The sequence below is a fragment of the Odocoileus virginianus genome, chromosome 16, assembly GCF_023699985.2.
Source record: "Odocoileus virginianus isolate 20LAN1187 ecotype Illinois chromosome 16, Ovbor_1.2, whole genome shotgun sequence".
In the NCBI taxonomy this organism is placed as follows: Eukaryota; Metazoa; Chordata; class Mammalia; order Artiodactyla; family Cervidae; genus Odocoileus; species Odocoileus virginianus.
This window is the reverse complement of record NC_069689.1, coordinates 59,107,345-59,126,241: the sequence shown is the minus strand read 5'-3', so window position 1 is coordinate 59,126,241 and position 18,897 is coordinate 59,107,345. Positions and strand designations below refer to the sequence as shown.

General features: G+C 49.6%; 1 protein-coding gene across 8 annotated transcripts in view; it reads right to left on the bottom strand.

The window, feature by feature from the left end:
• Positions 1–1,331: 1,331 nt before the first annotated feature.
• Positions 1,332–18,897, bottom strand: part of CPEB1 (cytoplasmic polyadenylation element binding protein 1) — a 113,399-nt gene continuing 95,833 nt past the window's right edge. For 5 of the 8 annotated variants that reach the window (XM_070478293.1, XM_070478289.1, XM_070478290.1 and 2 more), the window contains 9 exons: positions 14,567–14,793; positions 13,011–13,263; positions 10,715–10,828; positions 10,294–10,398; positions 9,333–9,469; positions 6,062–6,260; positions 4,780–4,874; positions 4,150–4,230; positions 1,332–2,796 (listed from right to left, as the gene is read on the bottom strand). In XM_070478293.1, the coding sequence (XP_070334394.1) occupies positions 2,686–2,796; positions 4,150–4,230; positions 4,780–4,874; positions 6,062–6,260; positions 9,333–9,469; positions 10,294–10,398; positions 10,715–10,828; positions 13,011–13,263; positions 14,567–14,793 (1,322 nt within the window). In that variant the 3' untranslated portion in view covers positions 1,332–2,685. The remainder of the gene's footprint in view (positions 2,797–4,149; positions 4,231–4,779; positions 4,875–6,061; positions 6,261–9,332; positions 9,470–10,293; positions 10,399–10,714; positions 10,829–13,010; positions 13,264–14,566; positions 14,794–18,897) is intronic. The other 3 variants (XM_020895177.2, XM_020895178.2, XM_070478291.1) reach the window with 2 other exon arrangements.

The window sequence follows — 18,897 nt, the reverse complement described above, 5'->3', positions numbered from 1 at the left end:
CTGTTCCTGTCTTACCCATCCTCAAACCTAGTCCTTCTGAAGCCAACAGCAACTGGCTACTTACTACCCTGGCGCCCACACAGCCTCAGGAGTACTGCTCCTTCTCTCCACCTCTGCTGAAGTGGATTCCAGGCCCTCACCTGACTTAAGGAAGGGCGGGGCTGTCCAGGTTGGATGAGGTCAGGGGCACCAGGCTGTGTGCCTCATCTCTCAACTCCTGGTCAGTCAGTCCCTCTAAACTGATAGGAATGGAAGGCTGGAGAGGAAGCTTGTGCCCTGAAAGCAGCATATGGACCAGAATGAGACGAACCGAGAGAAGAGATGACTCTGAACAGGACAGGACAGGAGCAGCCCCTGCTCCGAGAGAGCTGCAGGAGTTTACCAGTGAACTTCCAATGAGGCGGCAGCCAGCCACGCCTTGGCTGACAGGACTCCCCACCCACCATGACAGTGAGTTCTTGCATCTCTTCACAGAAGGGATGCTTCAGCATGCAGAGCTCCCTCCACCAATGACTAAAATGGAATCTTCCAGAAATTACTCCAGCAGCTAGGCCCAGGCACGACCTACCTGAAAAAATCATTAGTAGACCAGGATTAACAAATCCTAGAAGCCTGTGAGGTTAGAGTCCAGGTGACAATCCCGAAGAATAGCAAAAATTTACTCCTGTTCAGTAAAGAACTGGATCAGCATAGATGACTCCAAGAGATAGGAAGCCTCCCAAGAAGAAGAAAGCTCCAAGGCGTACAGGAAGAGCTGAGAACAAGTGGCCTGTGCTGACCCCAAGGAGCTACCCTCCGGTCCCTCCAAGGCGGGTCTAGGATGACGAGAAGAGGAGCCCCCTGCCTGCTGCCTGCTAAGTCACTCAGTCGTGTCCAACTCTTCACGACCCCATGGACTGCAGCCTGCCAGGCTCCCCTGTTCATGGGATTTTCCAGGCAAGAATGCTGGAGTGGGTTGCCATGCCTTCCTCCAGGGGATCTTCCTGATCCAGGGATCAAACCCGTGTCTCTTCTGCCTCCTGCATTAGCAGGTGGGTTCTTTACCACTTCTGCCACCTGGAAAGCCCAAGAGGAGCCCGAGAAAGTTTATTTGTGTGGTCTTTTTACATACCTGGACCAGAGGTATCCACTTACCAGAAAGGCACCTTCAAGGTGCACGAAGTGAACAAGAATGACTTAAAGGGGCAGGTCTCCACATGGCCCCTCCATTAACCTGGGCAGGAATCCCATCCATTATAGAAGATCCAAGGAAATGTGCGTTTTTACTCTGAAATCCTAAGTGTCTCACTGTCCCCATTCCCCCACCTCAGACACAGAGACAGAACCGGAACTCTGCTGCAACGTGTTTATTATGTGCCAAAAAAACTACACCACAGCTTACTCCACACACCTGTAGGAGAGTGCAGTCTTGCCTGCATATACTACAATGAGGTAGAGACTTCACACACAGCTTCACGAAACCCACAGAGTAGCTGGGATATGCAACAATGCAACGTCAGCTCAGCAGGAGGGAGGAGGGGCGTTATGACACTGGTTCTTTGGCACACAGCTTCCCAAAGAGGGGCAAGTAGTTTTGTTTTGTTTTTTTTTTTTAAAAAAAAAAAAAGGAAGGAAAGAAGAAAGAAAAAGTCAAGTTTTCAAATTCCAGTAGCATTTCAGTCGACCGCAACTGTTGCTTCATATGCTTCTCAAACGAAGGAAATCAGGGTAGGGTACTTGTCCCCTCTGAGAGAAAGGGCTCCTGTGAGCCTTCATCTGCCCCCACCAGAAAGCAGCCCTTTTTAGCTCAGTTACAAAAGAAAAAAGTCCTGTGACTTTGTGATTAAAAACTTCTATCAACCCTCCCCCCCCACATAAGTGCAACTTAAGAAGGTGCAATAAACCATTTTAAAACTATATACAGCAGCCGCTCAAACATCATTCATCCAGTCCAGTTTTAAATCCAAAAAAAATTTTTTTCTTGGTTGCAAATGCCTTGATTTGCAACTGTGAGAAACAGTGACCAGCAGTCCCCCAGACACAAATTTGCTGTAATGTTAAAAGCTGCCAGGAAAGAAAAAAAATCTCTTGTTCCAAACGACTTAAAAACTGTTTTAAGGAGTGTAAAAAGGAACCGGTAAAAACCCTCGAGCGTAAAATATGAAATATGATTTTGGTTTAAATGAAGAGCAAAGTCTCCTTGTTGTTTACAGTAAAAAACACCAGCTGAACACTCAGTTTATGCCGTTCAGGTGGGGGTTAAATAAATGGAAAGGCACTGTATGGCAACTGCAAGAATGAAACCAATGAGACCTGCACATCATCACCATCAGTATTGCAAGGAATGTAAAAAAGCGCTTTTAATAAATAAACCTAGATGTAGGCGTCGTGTCAATACCTTCTGGACACGTAGTTCTTTTTTTTTTTTTTTTTTTTTTTGCTTTTCATCGGCAAAATGAGGAACTAAAATCTGGGAAAACTACAGAGTCGCTTGGAGGGTGAGCCAGAGGGTCCTTGCCCTGGCACACCCTCTGAAAACAAAACCCGACAAAACTCATTGTGCATTAATTAGTGCAGAAACAAAGACAGATTCAGCAAGTGCAAAGGTGACTACGATTTCCCTTGTCCTCGGGAAGCCAGCTCCCTGGTCGCCGGTGGCAGGTGGGCCGGCTGTGGAGGCGGCCGGCCCTGGGCGCACAGGCCCCTTTAGCTGGAGTCGCGGTTCTTCTGGTTTCGCATCAGGGGGCTGTGGTGACGCAGGCCCTCCATGCTGTGCCGCCAGTGCCAGCAGCTCCGGCAGAAGTACTTGAAGCACACCTGCGAGGGGAGAGAGGAGAGGAGCCAGGCCTGGGTCAGACCCGCCGGGGGGCCGCGTGCACTGCCCGCTGCGACCCGCGAGGGTGTGGGCACTCCTCATGGCCTCTGCGGGCCCCAGGGACTCCTCTTGTCCCCAACACAAGCCATGGCCGGCTTCTGTGGGTGCCTGCACTCAACTGCGCACGCTGGGCTCCTAGTGTGTAGTGGCCACGCCAGCTCCCCTCCTCAGTTTGAGCACCCAGGTGCTCTTCCAGTCCCTGCCCGTCCTACCTCCTGTGGCGCACATGTGTCACACGGCCACGCACAATACAGGAGAGCGTTCAAAGACAGTGACTCCAGACCCTAAGGCCAGGCAGCGTGGCTTCGTCATTACACTCAGTGAGGAGAGGCGACTGCGCATGTAGATCAACATCTCGGTCCCAGCCCCTCAATCCTGCTGGCTGTGTAACCTCAGGCAGGCCACTAACTGCCAGATATCTGAAAATAGGGACCATCTGTGAAACACACTGACATACACAAGCCTGTGAGAAGAGGCTGATCAGACTCACACGCCATCAAGCTCTCCCCAGCAACCCACATTTACTTCACATCCTCCTCTTGCAGCCTCGGTTTAACTACCATCTACTCAGACTCCAAACCTGAGTGACAGCTCCACTGCAAACATAGCTGCAAATACAGACACAGTGCTGGTACCTGACCAGGTCCCTAACTCCTGTCAACAGCAACATGGGCGCCACTTGGAGACTTGTCACAAACAGGGAGTCTCAGGCCATGCTCCAAACCTGCTGAATCAGACGGCACTGACACAAGATCCTCAGGGGATGAGTACACAGACACACTACAGAGGATGACAGGCTGCGTCCAATAAATCCAGATCTGTGCTCCACCACCCAGAAACATGCAACAAAGCTGCCGTGCTGCTTTCCGCCTGCTTCTGACAACTGGGTACAAACCAGGTAGCAGCACCAAAGCAGCCCAGAGATTCAGAAGTCAACAGAGACGGATGCCTCGCCTAGGAAGAATCCACCTAAAGGGCTTAGAGCCAAAACAGCAGGACCTGGCTGGCTCACAGGTAGTGCTAGCCACACCTGCCTGGGTCCCTGTCATCCTGGAAACCACCCATGAGCAGCAATACCGTGCTGCACAGCACGCCCCAAGGACAGGAGGCCACAGCACCAAGACAGCTCCACGGGCTTTCCCTGCAGCTCAGGGTCGGCATCACTGCTGCTTCTGCTGCTCTGAGACAACCACGAGGAACCTGAGACCTCCATGCTCCATGTGACGAGTGTGACAAGACAACGTCTAACAGAGGGCAAGGGCTCTGTAAACCGCTCACGTGCCCAGGGGCCTCACCTGATCCCGACAGAAGAACGGGCCAGGCTGGGAGCTGCAGAGATGGCACACAGAGTCTTCCAGGTAAGGGTCAATCTGAACCTGCAGACAGAGGCAGAGCAGGGTCACTAGGGGCTGCTTCTCACGGGGAGCCAGAGGGGCCACAAGAGAAGGGTGGGTGTGAGTCACCTATATGAGCACAAGGTGGTTCCTATTTTAAGGGGCCCAGGGAGAAATAGGGCAGAGGACCCAGAGATCCTTGAGAGAGACAAGATCTCCGCAGCAGCTTCCAGGCTGGCTGTGCACAGCATGGTGACCCCACGTTACTGCCTGGCCTTCTCGGCAAACCTCACATGGAACGCTATCGCCCAGCAAAAAGCAAGTGCTTGGAGGATGCAGGTCAGGATGGAAGTCAGCTTAGCTTGCAATGCTGGTCAAGGACCACAGTGAGGGAAGGTGACCCCATGCTGAGGCTCTCATCCATTCTCATCAACCGAGACCAGGCCCACCTTCAACCCTGACCCTCAGGTGCGTCAGTGGAAGCTTGGCTCACAGCCAGCATGGCACCGCTCTCGTGGTGGGCCGGCCCTGAGTGGTGGCCGCCCAGACCTCTCAGATGGCCCAGAGGAGGGTGCAGACCAGCTCACTCACCTTCTTGGTGAACTTGGTGGTCTTGATCTCCACAAAAGCAGCACTGACTGCTTTCAGGTAACTGCGCTGGTTGTTGAAAGTCACACGACCAGAGCCTATGGAAGATGGGAAACTTACCCTTGAGCCCAAGTCTCCCAAAGGCCGCATGTCAACACTCAGGAAAGCCTGCTCCTAGATCAGCATGGTGCTGCCCAACAGAAACATAAATGCAGGCTACACACGTAAATTTAACGATTCCCAGTAGCCACGTCTAAGGAAGGTAGTGGAATGAACGAAATGTAGGGGAATTAATGTCAGTAATATTTTTTCTTTAACCCAACATATCATCGTTTCAACAGGTGGCATTCAACATGTTCAGCTGGTGGCACCATGTCAGACTGCAACTGCAGACCATGGTGGCACAGCACCTCAGAAATGGCCCCTCGGGGGAGGAAAGAGACTCCTTTGTGTGGGCAAACCCACAGGCGTGGTTATTCCAGTTCAGAGTGGAAAGCCAGACACAGGCAGAGCACAGCTGATGGCAGGCCAGGCAGGGGAGTCAGAGCAGCACCTCTGCCCAGCGCTGCCTCTGCCCCGTGGGCTCTGAGGTCCCCCCCAGTGTGCAGTTCTGCTGCGATGCTCACACCACGCTCCTTCCTGCCCAGACGCGCCGTGGGTAGGCAGACGGTGCGTGGGGGCGGGGGGAGCCGGTGTTGATCAGGAAGGCCAGGCTCTGTTCCACCTCCAAGCCCCAGCATTGAGACGATTCTGTCACGACTGGGAACCTGACCTTTCTCAGTGGCCAGGCCCCCAGACTCCCCTCCACTGGGACAGCGTGAGCTGTGACCACACTTTGTTGCCTGGGTCACCCTGAGTCCTGCCTCAGCCTGGCTTGGTCTCTGACCCTGGACAAGACCACTTTTCAAGGCCTCTTAATAGAGGAAACCAGGCAAGTTCAGGAAAGTCCCAGCCTTTTAATAAAGTATTACCTGTTGTCTGTCTCAGAATGCTTTGGCTGTGAATGTTGACCTTCAAACCAACATTCCTGTTTTGTTTTCACCTCCCATCACCTCCTATAGGGCTCCTATCAACTTCTTTCCCCTTCAAGGGAGGTGGGGGGAGAGGGGTGGATACAGAGAGGTCAGTACTGGTAGCATACCTAGAAAAAGATGCTATACTGCTGGTATATGCTGATGAGTAGGCCTAGGTCAGGCCTCGCCTCCACTCCCATAGGAGAGTGTTACAATCTTGGTCTACACCCTGGGGGCCACCCAGCTGTCCCACACAGAAGTGGGACACTCACCAATGGGATACTTGTGCTTATCTGTGTCAATCCCAGCATACACCACACCACCAAATAGGTCGTTGAGAATGGCAGCCAGGGCCTCGGCATTGAGCATCCCGTGCAGAGCACCCACGAACACCGTCCTGCTGGGGTCGAGCCTCTGGGAGGGACTCTGGACAAAGTTGCTGTCGGCCAGGACCCAGGGGATCACCTGCACCTGAAAGCACCCACAGGTGTGTCAGTCCCGGCAGGGAGCCATGGTGGGGCTCCCGCAGGGGGGAGGCACGTGCTGCAGATGCGAGGCTGAGCCCCACACGGTCCCAGGCACCCTCAACCCCAGTACAGCTAGACCTGAATCTCACTGAGGCCGTGAGTCCCAAGTGGTGCAAAGACAACAAATGGTAGAGTAGTAGTCACTCATCCTGAAGAATAAGAATTGTCCCGAACTATCACATCCAGGATCCTGGTACTCTGTCACAGCCTCCAACGGTGGGGTTCCAACAAAGGACCATGGACACTGATGAGCACAGAGCATGGTCCTGAGTCCCTGGACAGGACGGGCTCACAGAGAAACGCAGGACAGGAGCTTGAAGGACAGAGAGTGGGGACCCACCCTTAAGGTATCTGTGTGGAATGGTTACTGGCCCAACATGCATATCAGAGGGCTTGGACAGGAGCAGTGGGATAGCCAGAGAGATGCAGGGTCAACGGTCACATACAGGAGGTCCCTGTGGTTCAGCAGAGCAGAAAGACACCAGGGCAGGAGCAGACTGTGCCCTCTGCCTCCAAACCCCTTGAGCCTAGAACAGAATCTGGCAAAGCAGGCAGGAGGCTCCAGAATGAAGTGGGTTGACAGATGATCACTAAGTGTTCTTGGAAGATTAATCTGTGAAGTCTGTTTGCTTGTTTTTAAAAAAGGTCTCAAAGCAGGAAGAGATTTGAGGCAGAAAACCAGCAAGGAGGCAAAACGGTAGTACAGAGGAGAGGTGATGAAGACCAGGAGAAGGCTGGGGGAGCTGGGCACAGAACAGGCTACAACCAAGAATATTCTTCTAGAGGAAAATCTACAGAATCCAGACCACCTGGGCATGGTGGGAAAATGAGAAGAATCAGGACTGATGGGTTACAGACTGAGGTAACCTTGGAATGAGACCCTGGCAGAAGTTCATTACCATGGGGAGCCGATTTCACTGAAGATGCAAAAGCCCACCTTGTTTTTTCTATTCCCATGGGAAAGTATCACATCCTGGGTGCCACCAAGCGTTCCAAAGTGAAAAGTGAAAGTGAAGTCGCTCAGTCGTGTCCGACTCTTGCGACCCCACAGACTGTAGCCTACCAGGCTCCTCCATCCATCCATGGGATTTTCCAGGCAAGAATACTGGAGTGGGTTGCCATTTCCTTCTCCAGGAGATCTTCCCGACCCAGGGATTGAACCCAGGAATCCTGCATTGTAGGCAGACGCTTTACCGACTGAGTCACCAGTGAAGTCTCTTCCTTAAACGTCAGAGTACACGATCACAGCACATCCTGAAGAAAGGCCCTGTAGGATGGTGGGGCTCAAGCAGGACATGAGCCTAGAGAGGTGAGTCTTGGTCGAAGGTAAGAAGAGGGCCACAAAAGTGAGTAGTTTGTCTGAATGGGAAAGAAGAGGGGGCATCGAATACCTACTACTATGGAGGGGAGATACAAGGAAGAAAGAGGGTCAGAGAAGGATGAGAACCAGGGCAGCCCACAGTCCGTGCACCCAAGAGAGACTACAGCACTGCCAGGTGATGAGGAGGCAGGAAGGTGTCTGCAGGGGCACTGGCGAGGGGGAGGGTCCGTGGTAGCCTCTCACTGCGAAAGCAGTGATAGCTGTGTGAACTCCACGCAGCAAGAAAGAGGAGAAGGGGGGGAAGCTGTGGGTCCCTGCAGGCAGCCAGAGGACAAAATGCATACCAACACCAGGAAACATCTGTAAAACCAAGAGTCAGCCCTGTAATGTGGACCTCTTATTTTAATCCAGTGTGACCCTCTCAGTGAAGCAGGCATCTTCCCCCTTACCCCACAGTTTTCAGTAGACTTCACTCTCTAGAGCAGTTTTAGGTTCACAACAAAACTGAGCTGAAAGTGTGGAGCTCCTGTATACCCACTGCCTCCACAGCCTCTCTGACTCCCAGTGCTCCGCACCGCAGTGGTGCATTTGTTCCCATCACGGAGGCTACACTGACATCATTGTCCAAATTCCACGGTTTACACCAGGGTTCACACTTGGTGTCTGTTTTCCCACTGTAACTCTGTGGGGTTTTTGGCAACGGTATAATGGCATGTTGGACACGACTGGGCGACTGAACAACAATCTACCACTTTAATATTGTAAGACAGCACCTTCACCACCCTCACCATCCTCATAATCTTCTATGCTTTGTGTGTTCATCCTCCAAACCTGTAAGTCCTGGCAACTTCAGATCTTTTTACTAATACAGGCATTTCAACTTTCCATTTTATTAATGAGGAAATGAGGTTTGAGAGATATTGACTATCTAGTCCAATATCACAAAATACACTCTAGAATCAAATTTTTAAAAGTAACACTGATTCCTGAGTTCAGAACTTTCTTTGACAAGTGATTTTCAAACACCACCCACTAGCACCACCTGGGGAACTTGGTTAAGGTGGAGATTCTCAAGCTCCAACCAAACTGACTTAGAGATCCTGAGGCAGGGTCCAAGAACATGCAGTGAGGCCCCAGGTAGGATGACTCCTCGCTTGAGACTCATGATGCTAATCGCACACAAGGCTGACACAGCAGAGATGTGAAGGGAGAGAGAATCAGATGGAGAGAACCACGTACTAAGAAAGCCCTGAATGGCAGCGCAGAAGTCACCATGTGGGGGGGGAGGGCAGTGGCTACAGAGGGATTTACCCACCACAGGTTGGGAGGTCAGCAGGCACAGCTTGAGGGCAGGACTAGAAGAAACAACTGTCGATGTTAAGACCAAGCAGAGCCCATCTCATTTCTAAGAGAAGAGGTTTGGGAAGGAAGTGTTGGTTAGAGTAGGAAGGAGAGTGAGAGCTGGGACACAGTCTGATTTCCATGAGCAGGAGCACAGACAGACCATTAATGCCCGGAGGTGACAGCGGCAGCTTTAATACCTCAGAGAGTATTTGCCGCACTCACCGCGGGGCAAGAAGAGCAGCCCTCTCCCCTCAGTAGGAATTCAGTCTGCACCTGCGTACCCACCTCCCCATGAAGCCCACCTCCTCACAGCCAGGCCCCTGATCCAGCAAGGGCTCTGCGCCAGCTCACCTCCTTGCAGCGCATCCTCCGGCTGGACATCTTGAAGTAGTACTCGCTCAGGCCATCCGGGCTCAGCGGGTCATGAGAGCAAGCCTGAAGCAAGGCCCGGACAGATTTCTCCAGTTCGAAGACCAGATACACATACCCTGTTACCAGGGAAGGAGAAACTGCATTAACATCCCTTGGGGGGGCTACTCCTCAGCCGGGCATTTACGGCAGAGTGTTGTTGCTGGTCCCCCCCCCCCAAGAAAGACGGCATATGGATAAGACACATTTGTGTCCTACTTCCAATGCGGGGAGGGATGCTCACCATTTCCCATCTAGTAAGGGAAGGGTGGGTGCGGCAGGACAGAGGGTCCCGTCGTCACCTCACAGCTCTTCACATCACAGCACAAAACATGCTCACATCAGGAAGCCTGGCTTTCCTGGGGGAAGTAGCAACACTGGGTCTGTGGCGAGGGGGCGAAGGTACTCTTTAAAAGCCTAGTTCGATCACTGGTTCAGTACATCAGTGAAGATGGGGCAGCATGAAAATAGCACCTGCTCCTTTCTACAGGGAGGGAATCTCATTTCAGACCAGTGAGGACTCAGACACTTGGTCCTCATTCCTGCTAACTCCAGAGGGATCTCAGAATCAGGTCAGGCGACAGCATCACTGGGCAGGAAAGGCAAGTACAGGAAAGCTTTTCAAACACCTCACTTTGAGAGAACAGGAATTGCTGGGGTTCAGGTTAGAGGGAGGTGTGCATGGGCTTTTCCAGGCAGCCCCCACTGCAGTGTGAGTCTGGATGGACACGTGGAACATCAGCTCAGAAGGAACACAGGGGTGTGCTGGGTGAGGAGAAGTGCCAAGAGCTCTGTGCTCTGGAACACCCGAACCACATTACCAGCATGCATGTGCCATCCCAGCGTCCCCCAGTGCAATCAGGTACTGGGGAGGGAGAAAAAGCTCCTACCATGTCTGCATTACCTTTCGGCATATTACCTTTGGGAGGACACCGGGGGTGCTTGCCATCCTTACCAGGCCACTCCACACTCAAAGAGCCGAAAACACGGAAGGTGTTAACCAATCCAGCTGCAAAGAGACGGAAAAGCATGGCAGACACTGAGGCAGCTTTCTCCCCAGGAAGGCACGAGCACAGGGCCACCAGAGTTGCTTGTCCTCCTGGACAAACAACTCTGAACTGGCCCCAGGTCTCCAGTGACGTGTGGGCACCAGACCCAGCAGCACTGCAGGGTCTATGAAGGCACCTTTCCCCTCACAGCTGTTCCTGTCACACCCTGAGCCCCGGGCAGAGGTTCAGCTCCTGGTCTGGCCTCAAGGCCAAGTTTCATGCTCTGGAAACACAGGGCCACCTTCAAAACCTGAAGCAGAAGGACTCAGAGCTCACCTTCCGTAATGTCCCAAGGGACGCCTCCTAGGAACACCTTGCAAGAGTAGATGGGGTTCTTGTAGTTCCGGGGAGGGAGCTGGCCGCTCCACGTGCAGGTGGCTTCATTCACAGCTTTGGCAGAAGACAAAGAGAAACAGGAGTCAGAGAAGCCACAGAGGCACTGCCCTTCTCTGTGGTGAACTTGCTTGCGAAGGAGAGACAGGCCACCATCCCTAGCCTGGCTGCTGGGCAAACGTCCATGACTACTCTGAAAGGCAAGACACCGGACACCTCTCCAAACCTGCCAGCCCAGGATGGTAACCCTGATTCACCAGTTCTGTTTCTCCACTAAAACTGGGACAGCAAACCACACGTGCAGGGTGAAAACGATCACAACCTGAGCAATTTTCAAACATAAAACTGATACACTCACCAGAAGACAGTTCTATCTAGTCACTGCTTACAATACCAATTAATTTGAATTTAGAATTATAGGCATACCTTGGAGGCATTTCAGGGTTTTGTGCCAAATCACCACAATAAAATGAACATTGTAATAAAGCTGATCATACAAATTTTCTGGTTTCCCAGTGAATATAAAGGTTGTATTTATACTATATTATCGTCTATTAAGTGTGTGACCACATTATGTTTAAAAAAAACAATACTTTATTGGCTAAAAAATGCTAATCATCATCTGACAACACAGGTCACTATAAACCTTCAATTTGTTAGGGGAAAAAAAAGCAATCTCAATAGATTCGAAGTTTGGGATTGACATGTACATACTGCTCTATTTAAAATAAATAACCAGTAAGGAACTACTGTATAGCACAGGGAACTCTGCTCAATATTCTGTAATAACCTAAATGGGAAAAGAACTTGAAAAAGAATAGATACATACACCCCTATAACCTGAAACTAACACGGCAGTGTTAATCAACTGTACTCCAAAAAAATTTTTTTAATTCAGTATTTGTAAAGTGCAATAAAGTGAAGTTCAATAAAACAAGGTACACCTGTACTTGAAAGCAAACTGGACAATTTTTCATACAACATCCTAAATGCTTCCTGGTCCAAATGGACATTCTCTGCAGATGTTCCAATAAGGAACGTCATTCTGTTCTCCTGTCTGCTCCATGAGCTCATCACTCACACAAGTCAGGACACTGACAGTAAGAACCACCACCAGCAAGACAAATATGTGGTCACAACCGCTTCAAGTCAGAACCATTCCGCACCATCTCTAGACCTATCCTTACGGTGCTGAAGGAGACACTGGGCCTTCTTGATGTCAGCACTGTAAGATAAAGAGATTTTCTCCCAATCTCTCAGCTTCCTGTTTATACCAAACAGAACTCTGTCCATACCTCTTATAAAGTTTCTCTGACTCAGTTAAGAAACCCTTAAGAAACCCTTGTTGCTGTATAGAGTTGAAACTATCTTCTGTTTGGCCTGCCCTAAACTTTCTCGAGTCTCTGATGTTCTTGGTGACTGGCCGGTCCAGCCTTCTATCATACCAGTATTCAATCCTGTCCCCACTCAGTCTGTGCCCTTGCAGATCAGAGACTGACCTCAGTGGGTGCCAACTAGTCCTTGCCTGTTTTACTCTCCTCCTCCACAACTGGACTGCACAGCGAGTGAAATGAACCATCATTTTCATTCAGGACAATGACACAGAAGGCCACTCTCTGAAAGGCACAGGTCCAATGTGTTGCTACAGCAGGAAATTTAGGCACCATCAGCAATATTTTGTGAACAAAAACAGAAGTCGATATAATGGCCTCACCCAAAAGCATGGTAAAGTTACTTCATAGGGAAGCAACGGCAACAGACATCCATTACCTTGGAGGTGGACAAACGGACAACCCACACATCCCTTGTATACCAAGCAGAAAGTCTTGGGGAAGGAGGCTCCAGTGTGGGTTGTGCCTGACACGTCTCTGAATGGGGATGGGTGAGGGGGAGGCAGACAAAATTCTAGGCAGCACTGCCAGGGTTTCTCTTGAAGCATCCACCCAGGCAAAGACTTAAAAGCAACAGTACTGCATGATCTCCATGGAAGAGAACAAGTCAGAGATGGATCCAAACGCTAAGAGGCACGACCCTGTGGTTCTCGGTCATCTCGTTCCCTCTCTGCTCCAACTCAAAGACGTTCCCAAGTTTGTCCCCATTAGCACTTACTCCTCAGAACAGATCATTCTGTGCAGATGCAGAGACTTCACCATGCAATCAAGTCCTCTTGTGGACAGTTCATTTGCCTGCCCTGAGAACAAGGGCTCAGGCCCCACTGTATGTGTATGCCCACACTTACCTGCAGCTTGCCTGTGTAGCCTGGCCTCTCTCTCTATGCTGAAAGGGTCTTTGGGAGCTTCGAGGAGGTCCCAGGACGGCCACACAGAAGCTCCTGGCCATCTCTTTGATGCACTGGTTGGGGAGGGAGTGACTGCAGCCAGAGCAGCTTGTTCTTGGTCCATCCGGGACCCAACTCCCATCTTTAAAGGGTCTCTGGGGCCGCCCCCTGTCAGAGACAGGAAGGGCAGGGGAGGGGAAATTCGGAGGCTTGACTAGGGAAGGAAAAAGGAAGACAGAGGTTTTTAAATGACAGCTGTTATAAAAGTAATAATTACACTATAGAAATTATGAAAAATACTATTTAGTATTTGATATATTTTCTTTTAGACTTTCTTCCTATGCATTTTTAAGAGCAGCTGCTCTTATATCATAATTTAAATAAACTTTTTTCTCCCCAATTCAGTTTTTTCCTCCCCAATTCAGTTTTTTCCTTCATATTGCCAATCTTCATAACCATTTTTAGTTAATCTATGATATTCTTTTTAGGGAACAAGTTACACTTCACTGACCTATTCCACCTAATGCTAAACATTTAGATATTTTCCAAGTTTTCAGGATTATAAATAAAAACTTTAAGGTGTAGCTTCTTCTTATTTTGTATCTTCTCTGGTCACAGTCCTAGACGTAAGATGTCAAAATGCTTTCTACGAGGGTTCTGTGTTCCGTCAAAAGCGTGTGAGAACACAAGTTTCACTACACACTTGTGTCAAGGCTTTAAATTCTACTAATTTAAGTGGGTAAAAATATACCACATTATCAAGAAATAAACTGAAATAATTACTCAATAAAGTATCTCCTGTAAGTTGAAATACTGCCTCTATTTCCTCTTCTGTGAGTTGTCTGTCCATATCCCTTCATCAATCAACCTTTGGGGCAGGGATCTGAGAAAATTCTTTAAACAAAAATCTCAAAGTATCAATATTAAAGCTGGTTACCGGGCAGATTCTTAAGACTGAGCCCCATCTAAAGCAACGAACAGAATTAGGAGCATCTCATCTAATTCCACTTTGTGAAGTGAAGTGAAAGTCACTCAGTCATGTCTGATGCTTTGTGACCCCACGGACTATACAGTCCATGGAATTCTCCAGGAGTGGGTAGCCTTTCCCTTCTTTAAGCGATCTTCCCAATCCAGGGATTGAACCCAGGTCTCCCACATTTCAGGCGGATTCTTAACCAGCTGAGCCACAAGGGAAGCCCAATCTTTACAGGGGAATAAACTGCAGCCAGACAATCAAAGGGACCTGCTTGTGGTCACCGTTTTAACTTGTTAGGGAACAAATTACAGTTCAGAATCCTGCCAGGACTCTCCTATTTACTCTCGAAACTGTCTTCTAACAGCTCATGCAGTAACTGGTGAAGAGGCCTCAGCTCAGGTTCCGAGTGCGCTCACAGGGCACCCTTTGTTCTGCCGAGGTTCAGAAGTCCTAGCACCTCCCATCACCCCACCTCGCAGCCTGCACCCCACGTGCTCAAGCTTACCTGCCCTCCCCACCAACCCCCCAGTATGCTACATACGATCAAATCTGAGAGATGATCTGATCCCGAGCTGAAGCCACTGGTGTCCGAGTCAGAAGGGCTGCTAGAGCGAGAGTCCAGGATGGGCCGGGTGTCCAGGCGTGGTCCTCTAATGGAGGGTGCTGGAAATTTGTCCACCAAGTCAGATCCAAGTGGGTCCAGAGGCAGGAAGCTCAAGGGGGGCTTTCCCAAAACACTGCCCAGTGGGTTATGGAGCATGCTCAGTACTAGGAAGAGGGGGGGGAAAAAATCTCATGACCTCTTAGTCTTCTACCCAGACAAGAGCTTTCCCTTTAACACCCAGAGCAAGACACACTGAGGCAAGACTACCAAAAGCCTGAGAGGACCACAGTGATGAGCACAATGAGCAGATGTACACCCAGGGTATCTAATAAGAGGCAGGAATAGGATGGCTTTCTGAAGACCCAAGTCCCTGGGTCTTGGGTAGCATTTGGGACACTCTGTGCCACTGGGGGGCCCTCGTGAAAGCCACTACCAATGTCTGGATACACATGCCCATGTCATCACAGGAGACACCATCAGCACAGTTACGAAGCCCAAACCATACTCCTTCCTTGCTGCCTGCCAACGTGTCTATCAGAAGAACCACCCCCCGCCTTCTTTCCAACACTATGTAGCTAAAACACAGAATTCCATGCCATGCCCAGAAGTCCGGCAGAGCATGAGTATCCATCTCATCTGAGAGGCTCCTGTATGCAGAATTCCAGCCCATGCAGAATCTCTCCTAGACAACCCTGGACTTCAAACATTTAGGACAGAAGCAGTGACGTTGTGGTTAAGCTGCTCTGGCTGACAGCAATCCTGGCTGAGCCTGATACCACCTTCATACAGTTGCCTGCTCTGGGAAGCTCTGAGTCTCCCTTTTCTCATGGAATCTTGGGTGGAATACCAACTGCTTCGTAACATGGTCAGGAGGGGTCAGTAATTAAGATAGCAGATGGAAAGCGCTCAGCACAGCAGAGCCCAGTGCACAATAAATATTTAAATATTAAACATCAAAAAAAGAGTGATCTCTCCTCAGGGCCAGGAGAAATAAGAGAGGTAAAGTGGACAGCAGAAGACAGTAGCATTTTCCCACACTTGGCCCTGGGGAAAAAGGAATCCAGAGCAAAGCAAAACACCCTTTTATCCACTAAAAGGGGGTGGGGAGGGGGGGTGGGAGAAGGCTTTGACCATAGAGGTATGGTGGCACTGAGGTTAGAAAGAAGCCTCGTTACTCTGATTTTTTTATTTTCACCTGCAGAAAGGGGAAAACACTCCCCTCAAAAAGGCTATGAAGTGAAACCAAAATAATGTGTTTACGTGTGAAACTGTTCAATACACAGTGGCTGTGAGTGGCTCCACCTCACAATTAGTCACTAGTGATTGAGTGAGACACAAGTCACCTAAGCTGGTTTCCTCTAGAGATACAAGTCAGTCTGAGTGTTTGGCTGGGGCTGTGGTGGGTCTCGGGAGGCACAAATAAACCTCACCAAGCATGAAATCAAAGTGAAAGCATGCTTCCAGGGTACACCATTCACCACAGAGCATTTGTACAGGATCAGATCGGCCTGCTCCCCCCTCAGCCAACCACTCGTCCCTCTCAGATCAAGAGAGATAGGGTATCCTTAACTTGATCCACAGAGAGAATCAAGAGAAGGCACTGTATCCTTTTCTTTTTTTTAATGCAGGCAACGGTCTTAGATGTGTTTCTTTATTTTATTGAATTTATCCTTAACGTTTAACGAAACCATCCAACCTTCCTCCAAAGCAGACATACCAGTCTACCTTCCCGCCCGCACGGGGGAGAATCAGGGCCTCCACTTGCTGGCCAACACTCAAGAGGGCTGGAGGCCAGTCTCGTGTGTGTGTGTGTTGGGGAGTTTATCACTTAAAGACTTCATTTTTTAAGGAAACATTCTTTTAACTAGTTTCCTGAGCACAAGCACTTGACTGCATACTGAAACCAAGTGTCTCTCACGCTTGAATTCCGACACCCATCAGAAATTATCTGTCAAGTTTCTCAAATACGCCTGACAAAGCCCTGTCGCAATGACACACACAGCCCAGGGCCCTGGAATTCATGCTGAGAGGGTAGGGGGGTGGGCGATGCGAAGATTTAGTCCAGGCTCTTCCTGGGAGCTGCAAGATGTGGCAAAAACCAACCAAACAAGAAGCACTGTGAAAACTGACAGTTCTCTGACAATACAGATCACCTGTACTGGTCTTAAAAGTGGTACCACTGCCCTGAAGGGCCTCATCTTTCTTCACATTTTATGGAAACAACTTTATGGTGGTGAATGAAGAGGTAACAATTAAATCTTAGACAGCTTTGAAAGCCAGGTTAGGGCGTTTAGACTTTATCCTGAGGGAGGGTGGAGACACGCGGCAGCGCCTATGGGGACAGCCGAGGGGCTGACCAGGGACCTTGGGAACACGGGGCGGGCAGCCAGCACCCGGCTGAGGCTGAAGGTCAAGTCAGACATGGGCGGCTTGCACAGGCAGTGTCAGGAGCCTGCGTAGACACGGGCTGTGGGGTCTTTCCAAAGAGAATGTGGAGGAGGAAATGCGTCCATCGATGGGCTGATGGACCAGCCACAGAGAGGATGGAAGACACAGTCATGTCACAGGTGAACGACACTAGAGGCAAACAGAGAACCAGCAGTGGCCACGTGCTGTCAGCTACTAGGGGAGTGAGGGGCAGACGGGAGAGACAGGGGAAGGGGACCGAGAAGACTGGGTCCCAAGGATGGTGCCGTCAGCCTGTGTGATCAGAGGTGGCTGAGGTGGGGTGTGTGGAGGCTACAATGCTGGACGGCATCCTTAAATGGACCCACAGTAACAAGCAGGCCTGGGGTTAAAACGTAACATGGACACTGAGCTCCTCAGAGAAGGTAAAGGCCTGGGGAACTGGTAAGAATAACGGAAAGAATGTCTGTGAGGGAGACGAGGCTTGGAGGAGAAGTCTCCACCCAAGAAAACATCATCCTGAAGGGAAAAACCATCCATCCATCCCCCAGAGACAAACAAGATAAAGGGCAGTTTGTTGATCCCAGGAAAGGGTGGCACCGCAGAGCACTCCAAGAGCTGTCGAGGGGAAAACGGCATGAAGCAGGATGCAGACAAATACTTAAGGAGATGTCAGGCCCAAATGACTTGTGTCTGGAGGCACCGAAGATGACAAATATGGACTACAGTGACTGTCTTCAGCCAACATTTTAAAAAGGTGTGTGCGTGCCAGTGTAAACCACCTTTCTCATTCATGTTAATCTATGTTCACGACTGTATTGATGCATCTAATAGTCACAAACCCATCCACCTCAACTAGCTTACAAATTTCTTTGACATGCTCACAAAGATATCTTGAGACTTTGTTAAATTCCTGTGTCAAAGCTAGAGATTATGTCTGTAACACTCCAATTGGATAATAAGCCTGTCTAAGAAGAAAATGGGATGACAACCGATGATGGCTACTGATGAACTCCACTTCCTTAAGGGCTCAGAGTTCATGGCCAAATCATCTGTTCGACAATCTGGACCAGGTTCAAGGAAGCTCCAACCACTCACTCACAGCAGCTTCCACTCCCTGTACATCTAGGATATTCCAGATACTGAGTCAGGACCACTTTAGATAAATACTCTTAAGCTGAATCTTAAGAACGGGGTATTATTGCCCCATCTTAACAAAAGGAAACCAAGGCTCAAAGGCCAAGTGTTTATAGTGAGTTTGTCAGGTAGTGAGTGACAGAGTGGGACCCAATCTTTGATTCTTTGCTTTATCCTCTGCAACACACCATTCACTATTTTTTTTTTTTTGTAATACTCAGGACTTTACATCTTCTGGTCTTGACACTTTTCTTTTGTTCAAATTCCTTTAAGATCATCAACTACAGATAAGCTATCTCTGGATTCCAGAGGTCAGTACCTTGAGATCTAAATCATCCAAGTCTTAAAACTTCTCTAGGACCTTGCTGCTGTAGGAACTCATTAAAAATGTATCCTGGGCCCCACTCCAGACCTACGGAATCAGAACCTGCATTTTAACAAGATCCCCAGGAGATCTGTGTGCACATTAAAGTCTGAGAAGCGCTAATCTAGAAAAACCCGAGGCTTGCTACTCCAAGCTTCTAATCAGTTCCCCTTTACCACACCCCTAAACCTTTCCTAAGTAATTCTTTGCTTGACTTAAAAAACTGTATTACTCAAATACAGCTTTTACAGCACAACAGCAACTGACATCCAGCAGGAAAAAAGAAACCAAGGTGGCTACATATGACATGACCCAGGGAGCTTGATCTCTGAGACATCCCCTTAGCCTGCCACCCACACTA